At 38.4% G+C, this 10,361-nt stretch overlaps 1 protein-coding gene across 1 annotated transcript in view; it reads right to left on the minus strand.

The window, feature by feature from the left end:
• The window catches only part of LOC125483327 (mitogen-activated protein kinase kinase kinase kinase 4-like), a 29,988-nt gene extending 21,946 nt beyond the window's left edge, over window positions 1-8,042 (minus strand). The window contains exons 1-3 of the mRNA XM_048598150.1: window positions 7,908-8,042; window positions 2,895-3,065; window positions 2,147-2,290 (exon numbers count right to left, since the gene is read on the minus strand). Of these exons, the coding sequence (XP_048454107.1) occupies window positions 2,147-2,290; window positions 2,895-3,065; window positions 7,908-7,911 (319 nt within the window). The 5' untranslated portion in view covers window positions 7,912-8,042. The remainder of the gene's footprint in view (window positions 1-2,146; window positions 2,291-2,894; window positions 3,066-7,907) is intronic.
• Between the last annotated feature and the right edge of the window lie 2,319 nt (window positions 8,043-10,361).

Here is a 10,361-nt window from a genome sequence, read left to right on the forward strand (position 1 = left end):
GGGATAGGTGGGAGGAAGGACAGGTTAGGGAGGCGGGGACGAGCTGGGCTGGTTTTGGGATGCGGCAGAGGGAGGGGAGATTTTGAAGCTCTCCCACTGCAACTTTCTCGTAATCTCCTCAGCCTTGAAACTGCTCGACCACGTCCTGAAGCAAACCAGGTACTACAGCCACATCACCTTTCTTAGTACCTGCCATCGGAACCAGATCATCCCCAGTGGTCTACAGTCCACATTCAGACCTTCCCAATTTGGCCCCAACCGTGACAATGTCTACATTCAGAACATTGAGATCCTTCAGAAGTGTTTCTCCTTGCGACTCCTGAAACACACACTCGCAGCAATGCGCTGGTATCTCCTAGCACTACAGCCTACCCCAGCTCAGAGCCTCCTTCTCCCAGACCTGCAAAGGACTAAAGAATTTTCTGAAGAAGGGTCTAGGCCCGAAACATCAGCCTTCCTGCTCCTCTCTTGCTGCTTGGCCTGCTGTATTCATCCAGCTCTACATCTTGTTATCTCATATCCCAGGATCTTGCTGATTTCATCACCAGGAATCCTTCCAGTGCCCCACTCTCAAGTTTCAGTTTCCTACTTAGCCATCCAGTAAGTCAATTACCATCAACTCACGGGCTGGAGTTACCCAAGGATGATGCCTACATGCTCTCTTGACATTCTCAACACCATTTACCAGACTCAGTCAACCCCAACTACAATGTGGGAAATACGTGCTTCCATTTCAGAAGGTTTAGTAAGGGATAACCTCACTTCGGAATTGATTCTCCTTTTACTGTAGCTTCAAACTTCATCATTTAAATGACTGTCAAAAGGTTTGCAGGCAAGTGAAGTAATTAAGAAGGCAAATAGAATGTTACACTGTAGTGCAAGGGACTGGACTTTAAAAGTAGGGAAATCTGGTTAATATAGTAAATGGAATTGGTGAGACCACAATTAGAGTACTGGCAACAGATTTTGTCCCCTTATTTCAGGAGGGACATAATTGCACTGGAGCCAATTTAGAGAAGGTTGACAGAGTTGATTTCTGAAGGGCTTGAGATGATACTATGGTTTTAAGAGGTGTTTTTTGTCCTGGATTTTTGAACAAAGAGACGTTGAGACAGTGGTCCGAGTGGTCTGTGCCGAGCCAATAAAGTAAACAGCTTGTGGGGCTTGGGTATTTTTTTTTTTTTTAAAATTTAAACACTAGAAGCAGCATGAATGGGTGGAGTCAGGCTCCTACAGAACCAGAATTTCAGTTTAGCTTTCAGAAACTGCTACCTCTCTCTCTGTTACAGCTAAAAGCTTGGGTTCTCTGTCTCACGTACAATTCTGGCAGCAGAAAATCTGTTTTACTAACTTTGCCTTTGCCAGCAGTATGTTTATGGAATGTTACGACATTGGAACAGATGCGTTTAGCAGTTAAATAATCTGTTAAGTTTTCCTATAGTGTTAATGTTACACCAATTATTCTTTCTTTTGTTTGTATTTTAACTGGCGGTAACAATAACGCTGAGTAGCGTAACCAATCGAATTAGTATTTATAACACAGCATCTTATACATGTCTTTAAATAAAATACAAGTTGGGTCTAGGCTATCTCATTGGTGTACTTGCAAGGGGTTTGGTCTGGTCCATAACAGACTGTTTTAAAGAGGAAGGATTGAGCAGATTGGACTGATACTCAGTGGATTTTGAAAGAATGAGGTTATCTTATTGCAACATCAAAGATTCTGAAAGAGTTTAACTGTGTTAGTGCAGAGCTAAGATACACTGATTGGGGAATTTAGAATTAAAGTGCATTATTTAAGATTAAGGGGTGTATTATTTAAGATGGGAGTTGAGGAGGAATGTTAGTCTTTTGAACTTTCTACCCTGGACAGCACTAGGAGCAGATCAGAGAAGCCGCATGGCATACTCCTCTTTTGTATGTTGAAAGCTTTTGACTCAAATAATGCATGTTAATTTGTCATTACAAATGAATTTTAATTGAATTGGACTACCCAATTTTAAATGGTCAACTGCCCATTCTAGTTGCATGCAATCACCTGCCAAAAGCATGAAGCTACTTTTCTGCATTCATTTAGAAACTCTGTCACAAAACATAACTTACCACGACAGGAGTTTAATATTTCTAGATGCAAAAGTGCACTAACCCGATATTGTCACCAGAACATTCAATCCCTCAAGTACATCCATTTGCTGAAAACGTCTGCGATTAATCAGGGGATACACCTTTCCTTGACCACTCCTGTCCAGCAGCATCAGGCCACTTTCAGTACCCACTAATAAATTCACACCTGAAAAAAACAAAAACAGCAAGATGTAAACATCCTGTTCATTTAGTAATGGAGTACTTACATTAACAAAAACAGAAGTTGCTGGCGAAGCTCAGCAGGTCTGGCAACATCTGAGGAAGGGTCAGCAGACCTGAAATGTTAACTCTGATTTTTCTTCACAGATGCTGCCAGACCTACTGATCTTTTCCAGCAACTTCTGTTTTTGTTCTAAATTACAGCATCCGCAGTTCTTTCAGTTTTTACTTACATTAACAGTCTAGCACCAGTAAAGAGCAGTTTTGCTTTGTGACAACTAGTTAGTGCAAATCTAAAGTCAGCATTGAATGAATGTAGTGCATTTCTTTCTGTTCCATTTGAGTGTAAGATCAGACTCAATGTCCACATTTGTTCTACAACTTCTTTGATTGGCCCAAAACTAAACTGCTCAGTAGTAACACAGCATTTGCAGTTGTACAGGAGGTCTAAACTCTTTCTCAACTAAAATAAAAAGCCTAGCTTGATGGAAAATGTGTACTTCAACCTCCACACTCAATCTTATAGTATATTCAAATTTCCACACTTCAATGTACAAGAACTCTTTGACAGATTAAAGAAAAGAACTTGCCCCACAATGCAGCGCAAAGGATTTCAGAGTTGAATCTCTTCTTGTACTTCCGGATTTCTGGTGTGTCACTCTGTGGCCTGATGTTGGTTGGATTTACATTGACAACAGATCCTTTTCTGCTTGGATCTTGCTTCACTGACTCTGGTCTAATCTGGTCATTAGAGAAAACAACTACAAAAGACAAATGTCAGAGTTACAAATCAGTTCAATATTGTTGTCTGTCCATACCTCTTCCATTAATAATTCTGAAAAATTTAAACTATATAACACAATCTTTCACATTTTAATAACATTTCCCAAGACTCGTTTATACCTCTGTTTCTCTCTCCATAGATGCTGCCAGACCTGAGCTTTAAGCATTTTCTGTTTTTTTAACACTATTTTTGATCTTAGTTTTTCGTATCTTTAATGCTGCCAGACCAATAGAAAGTGTTCAGCCGAGTGTTCAAATCACAAGAGGTTGTCTACCAAATTTATTTGTTAGGTTGTTGCGGAGATTCTCAGCTGGGTTGCCATTCTGCCTTCTATAAGTGGACCATTTCAGTTCAAAGAAAATGATACCAACAGTTGATTAAAAGGGCCATAGGAGTTTTCTCTTTCCTTAACCAATTTTAAGGTAGGGATAAAACATGGCAGTTCTGCAAGCAAATATTTAGTTATTGCATACTTGGTCTTTGAATTAGCTCGATAAACAACAGAATTAATTTTAAGATATTACATAATACACTGGACACGTGAATGTGCACTCTCCAGGCTGCCAATTCACTAGCATTGATACTGGATAAATTAGCTGCCTCCAACATAATGCTCCTTACACACATCAGAAGCCACTGTGATCAATTGAGGCTACAGGTAACATGCCCATTTGAAAATTCTTTTGGAGGACAGAAGGGTCATTTTATGACCTCAGGGTCTTTTGTAGACTTTTTTTATGCTGCTTGCGATGGGATTAATGTGATAGTTGGGAATGGCAAGGAACAGATGGAAGTTATGGGATAGTGATAGCCAGGGAAGGATGAATAAGACAATCTAATTAGTTAAGTATGACAAACAGTAGAGGCATTTTTTTTTTCATTAATAAAGTGCTAAAAATTAAGATCCATTAGATTTGAATGAAAAGTTTTAGAAAATTGTCAGGTATCTTAAGAGAATATATCCAGGTTGATCAAGAGGCAATAGGGAAGAGTCATCTTAAAATACTCACAAGCACTAGAGACAAAAACACTGAAATTGAATGGGACTAACTGCCGGTTAGCCAAATGGATCTGACATTCTGCATTCTAAGGTAATAAAGGAAGTGGTGATAGAGATAATAAATGCATTTGGTTGCAATCTTCCAAAATTCACTCAACTTTAGGAAGGTCCCAATAGATTGGAGAACTGCAAATGTAACTCCCCTATTTAAGACAGAGAAGAGAGGAATGCAAGAAATTACAGGCATGTTATCCCAATTCACAGAAAATCTTGGAATCCATTATTAAAAAATGGCAAGATATTTAGAAAATCATTATGCAATCAAGCAGAGTCGACATGGCTTGATGAAAAGGAAATGGTGTGCCACAGATGTATTAGAATTCTCTAACGATGTAATAAGCAAGGGGCTGAAATGCATACCAGCAGTTGTGGGATAGAATTGAATTTCCAAACAAAAATTTTGCTAAGGTGCCGTATCAAAAGATTACTGCACAAAATAAGGGCTCATCGCATTTGGGTGATATATTAGCATGGACAATAGACCAATTGACCAACAGGAAACAGAATAGGGATAAATAGATCAACCCAGGTTGGAAAACTATATTAAGTGGAGTGCCAGAGGATCAGTGCTAGGGCCTCAACCACTTATGACATATTTTACTTACTTCGATGAAAGGACTGAATGTATTGCAGTTAAAATTTCTAATGATACAAAGATAGGCAAGAAAGCAAGTTGTGATGATACAAAAAGTTTCCAAGGAAAACAAATAGGTTAAATGAGCAGGCAACAATTTGGCAGATGGAGTTCAAATGAGAAATATGAAGTTATCCATTTTGGCAAGTATAAATACAATATCATTTAAATGGAAGGACAGCAGAATTCTTTAGTACAGTAGGATCTGGGTATCCTCATATATGATTAACATGCAGCTACAGCATATACTTAGGAAGGCAAATCGAAATTTAGCTTTTATTGCAGAAGGGAGCGTGTGATAGAGGAGGGAAGTCTGGCTACAACTGTACCATTGGTGAGATCACACCTAGAGAACTCTCGAGTTTTAGGTTTTAACAAGGGATATACTTGTATTGGAAGCACTTTAATGAAGATTCACTAGAGTGATTCTTGGGATGAAGATGTTTGATACAGGAAGTTGAATAGGATGGGCTTATACTCAATTGATTTTAGAATCGTATTTCATTAAGATTACTTCACAAAGACTCTTGGGAGGTAAACTCGAACTAGGGGTCACAAGTTAAAACTAAAAACAATCTGCTGATTATGAAGGAGACAATGAGGAATTTCTTCTCCCAAGGGCTGCTAGTCTTTGGAATTCTCTGCCCCAGACAGTGCTAGAAGTTGTGTTGTTAGATATATTGAAGGCTGAGTTAGACAGGTTTTTTGATTTAACTGAGACTTAGAAGTTATGGAGGCAGACAGGAAAATAGAGTTAAGGCTAGAATCAGATTACCCATTATCTTACTGAATAGCAGCACAGGTCAATGACCTGAATGATTTTACTTGTTATGGTCTTATTCTACAGATGAAGATGAGAACAGTCTGCACCTTAAGTATCTACGCAGTCTAAATCCAATAGGCAAACCATTGCACAAACATAGACTTGAATAAGCAATAGTTATATAGCTGATATTTAAGTTATATAGCCGAATCCTAAAGGAGGATTTTGGCATGGAACAAAATGGCATTCAGAAAACTGTTTTCTATGATAATAGATGCTGAAATCATAACAGGTGGATTTGAAAGAATTGGAGCATTTATTCTTTGAATAAAATTGAGCCCCTCAAATTGTAAGCTTACCTTTACAACTCAAAAGAAAAAACAGTTTCAAATTAAATTTTCTTGTTCCATGACTATCTAATCCTAGCAACAGCAATCAAATCAGATAGATTAACAAAGAAGCCTGATGGCTAACATGCAAGTATCGAGAGAAAATCTCGTGAAGAAATCAAAGGTTTAAATTACAATTTTCTATAATCTTAGGGAACTGGAGATTAGTAAGTATCAGCCCCTTGTAACAAAGGCAGAAAGGCATGAAAATTATTCGATAGATAGGCATAATTCCATTGATAAACTACTGAATTTATAATACTGTATCATTCAAATTATTCAGCACTTGGGAGAAACAGGAGTTCAGAAAATCAGCATTGATTTCTCAAAGACCAACTCATGCTTGATCAGCATTGTATAACTTGTCGAATTAATAGAAAGAAAAAGCATTTTATATGGATCTTCAAAAAGCAGTTGATAGCTTCTGTACGAGAGACCTATACCAGACATGATGGCAATGAAATCAATGGGAATGTGGTCAAGTGACTAAAGACAGTTGAAGGCTGAATGTTGGAAACAATGAGATACTTTCTTGAGGTGCAAACACTTTGGGAACAGTACTTCAAAGTTTTCTATGCCAGGCCACTTTTAGTCTATTCAGAATTTTTTGTTTCTTTATTCGTTAACGGGAGGAGGACGTCGCTGGCTAGGCAGCATTTATTGCCCATCCCTAATTGCCCAGAGGGCAGTTCAGAGTCAATCACATTGCTGTGGTCTGGAGTCACATGTAGGCCAGACCAGATAAGGATGGCAGTTTCCTTCCCTCAAGGACATTAGTGAACCAGATGGGTTTTTCCGACAATCAACAATGGATTCGTGGCCATCATTACACTCTTAATTTCAGATATTAATTGAATTCAAATTCCACCATCTGCTGTGGCGGGATTTGAACCCGGGTCCCCAGAACATTACTGGGGTCTCTGGATTAACAGTCCAGCGATAATACCACTAGGTCATTTCCTCCCCCTAATTGAGGGAAGAATTTTGACCTGGGCGTATATATTCACTTTAAAGGTGATTCACGCTGATAGGACATTTAAGGAAATGCAGAGTATGTATGATTTGGTAGACAATGACATGGAAAAAAAGTGCTAAACTTCTACAAATTCTTTGCACAGCCTCAGCTCCAGTAGAAAGGATGTCACGTCTTGGAGACATACAGAAGAGCCTTACTAGGAAGATACCAAGGATGACAGATTTCAGTTATGTGGAGCGTTTGGACAAAATTTGCTAAAAAAATCCTAAGTGTGAATAGAATTGCACTTACAACCAATTTAGAATCATCAATCAGGCTCACAGTGTGGCACACTTGTGTGTATTTGGAAGTTACATACATTAACACACAGAGGCCTGTTTCTTTGCAGACAGAAAGAACATATACACTCAAGCAGCGTTCTCTCAAATCTTTTTTTCCTCTGAATCTCAGAGGTTCATACATGATAAGGTCTTCCAGAACTGGACGTCATTGCTGCAAATGGACAACAGGGCGTGGATTACAGATCCCTGTAGCAGCTGTGCACAAACACACCCTTCTCCAGAATGAATGGTCACTGGACCCAAAACGTTAACTCTGCTTTCTTTCCACAGATGCTGCCAGACTTGCTGAGATTTTCTTGCAATTTTTGTTTTTGTTTCTGATTTCCAGCATCTGCAGTTCTTTGGCTTTCTTATTGTTTGGGCATTGAAAGGTGATCGATTACAGATAGGAGATGTCCATTCAGACACTGTCCACCCTTTTCACCAGAGCAGTTTAAAGATAATGTCTTTGCCTTTTTCACTCCCTCTAATTCATATTATTAAATCCAAGACTTCTCTTACATGCCCAAACCCTCTTGAGAACAATGGGAGTACGTTTCTGAAGTTTTAAGATGAATACTGCAGCAGATCCTTCTAATTGCATTTCCTTTACAAAGTAAATTACAGTCACTATAATCTTCTATATCATGGCAAATGCACTGCATTTTATCACTTACCCATTGAAGATATAGTGGTCCCACTAGATGGGGATATTTGCAATAATCGGGGATCTATAAATGGTGTGAATGATGAAGATGATTTGTGTTTCTGGAGTGTATTTCCTGCTGACGGGGTCTATAATAGGAACATTCAATTGAAGTGAATTAAAATTAGAAAATGCAAAAGACAGAAGACAGAATGCACTCAAGAGAGATCCATAGTTATTTGAAATTGAATATTTCTGCACTTAAGTCTTTTTACGTATATTACAGCAAGCATTTATAGGATCAATTTACTTTTAAAGGAAGCTAATTTTGCACTAAATTATCACAATTCTGTAACTTTCTAATGTTATGAGTTAAATGTCATGAGTCTATCTGTACCACACAAACCAACACTAAATGGATTATTACATTCTTCAACTTAGCATATAAACGAAAAAACATAGTGAATTCTACACAGAAAAACATACTTTTACCTTAAAATGTACTAACTTCAAACTTAAGTTGTACATCTTAAATAAAATAAAATATTGCAGGTAAGGTGAAAACAAAACCCTGACCAGCGTACTTAGTAATCCAAAATAACACTCCAAGGGTTCTACAGTCAATAGCTTAATGTAATTTAGACTTAACAAATTTAATCAAACAATGACTAATATTTCCAAATGTAATGCTGTGTTACCCATTTATCAGTTTCAGTGTCAGTTTTGGGTTACTGAACATTTTAACAATGCACAACTTCAAATGATACGTCCAGCTATTTAGACGCTGAAAAAAGCAATGATAAAGCAGGTTTAGCAGCATATGTGGAGAAAGAAACAGTTAACATTTTAGGTTTGTAATTTTACATCAGAATTGGTCAGAGTCAGAAGTGTATTAGGTTATGAGCAAGCCAAAGCAGAAAGGTAATGCCAGCAAACGGATATGAAAAAGAGAGGATAGCAGAGATTAGATGATACAAGGGTGGATGATCCAAATAGAATTGTAGTAATGAAACAAACTAAGGAACAAAAGATGTGTCAAGAGTTGATATGAACAGCAAGATGATAAATAATTGGCATCTGAAAACAAAGCAGATGGAGATAAGAAAAAGAACAAACTAGTGAAGAAAGTAAAACAAAATGGGGGCATAGGTTACCATCTAAAATTGTTGAAATTAATGATGAGTCCAGAGGTTGTAAAGCGAGAAGCCAAAAGGTGGAGTGCCTTTCCTCAAGCTTTGATTAGAGCACTGCAAGAGGCCAGGCAAAAGGTGAGAGTGGGAGAGTTGAGGAGTATGAAAACTGGTAAAATTTGGTCTCCTCAATGTAAGTATTAGATGGTAGTAACGAATACAGTGTAGTAAATTGAAAAATGAACAGGTAATCACTCTTTCATCTGAAAAGAGCATTTTGTTTCTTAAACCAAGAAATGGAAGGAGGTAAAAGGGCAAGATTTGCATTTCCTGAATAAATACTTACTTTATAAATAGGAAAGAGGGGTTGGGACGGACTGCGGACCGAACCACGGCATTGCAGAGTGAATGCTGAAAGGGAATTGAGCTGGAACTGAATTTGGTAATGGGATCATTCTAGAGGCGGCATCAAGGCAGAGACTGATCTGTCAAATGCGGAGGCTACTGGGACCAAAGATGTACTCTATCATGGCTCTGGGAGGGAATGGGTAAGTGCACAAGTGTGTGGAATAGAACAGAAAAGCTTGATGTACCTTGTCAAACAAGGCAGGGAAGAACGTGAAGTTGAGGCAAGAGGACCAACCTGGAAAAATCTGACCTTAGTAAAACCCTCAGCTTCACTCGCTTACCCACCCACCTTGATAACCGAGCTCAGCACAATGCTAGGTTGCTCTTCATTCATATTCTTTGGACGGAAATGGGGATTAGAACCAATGACCTTGTTATTAGTAGCACCACACTCTAACCATCTGAACTAACCAGCCAGCAGCAAGTAATAACAGAGACTTCTCAAGAGTATGTAAGGAGTGGGCTAAAAATAGTCACCTCACCTGTGATGTTCACACGAAGGCCTGAAATGCATCTTTGGGGTGAAACAGTGGTTTCCTTCTGCTTTTTTTAAATTTAACGTATTGTAGTTACTGTCCATAATATCGTCTACTCTACACTCAACAGCTTAAACGCAGACTGGATGCCTACTTTGTTGCACAACTCTGCTCGAAGTCCTCTTTTTCAGTCTACAAGTACAACCCTGAGCCCATTGATGCTTGTTACTTTAAGTTGTCACTTCACACTCATGCTGATATTTCTATCTTACCCATGTGTTGTGTTGTAATGAAACTCAAGCATGAAGAAGAGCATCTAATCTTTCAATCAAACACTTCACAAGGTTCTAGACTCAACATGAAGTTCAACAATTATTGATTGTAATGCCTGACCCCAATTTGTTTGGTTCTTTCGCCCCCAGTTTTTTCCCTTCCTCATTTCTCTCCAGTTTCCTTTCCCTGTGCTCTTGA

Source organism: Rhincodon typus, chromosome 6 (assembly GCF_021869965.1).
Source record: "Rhincodon typus isolate 14 chromosome 6, sRhiTyp1.1, whole genome shotgun sequence".
Taxonomy (NCBI): domain Eukaryota; kingdom Metazoa; phylum Chordata; class Chondrichthyes; order Orectolobiformes; family Rhincodontidae; genus Rhincodon; species Rhincodon typus.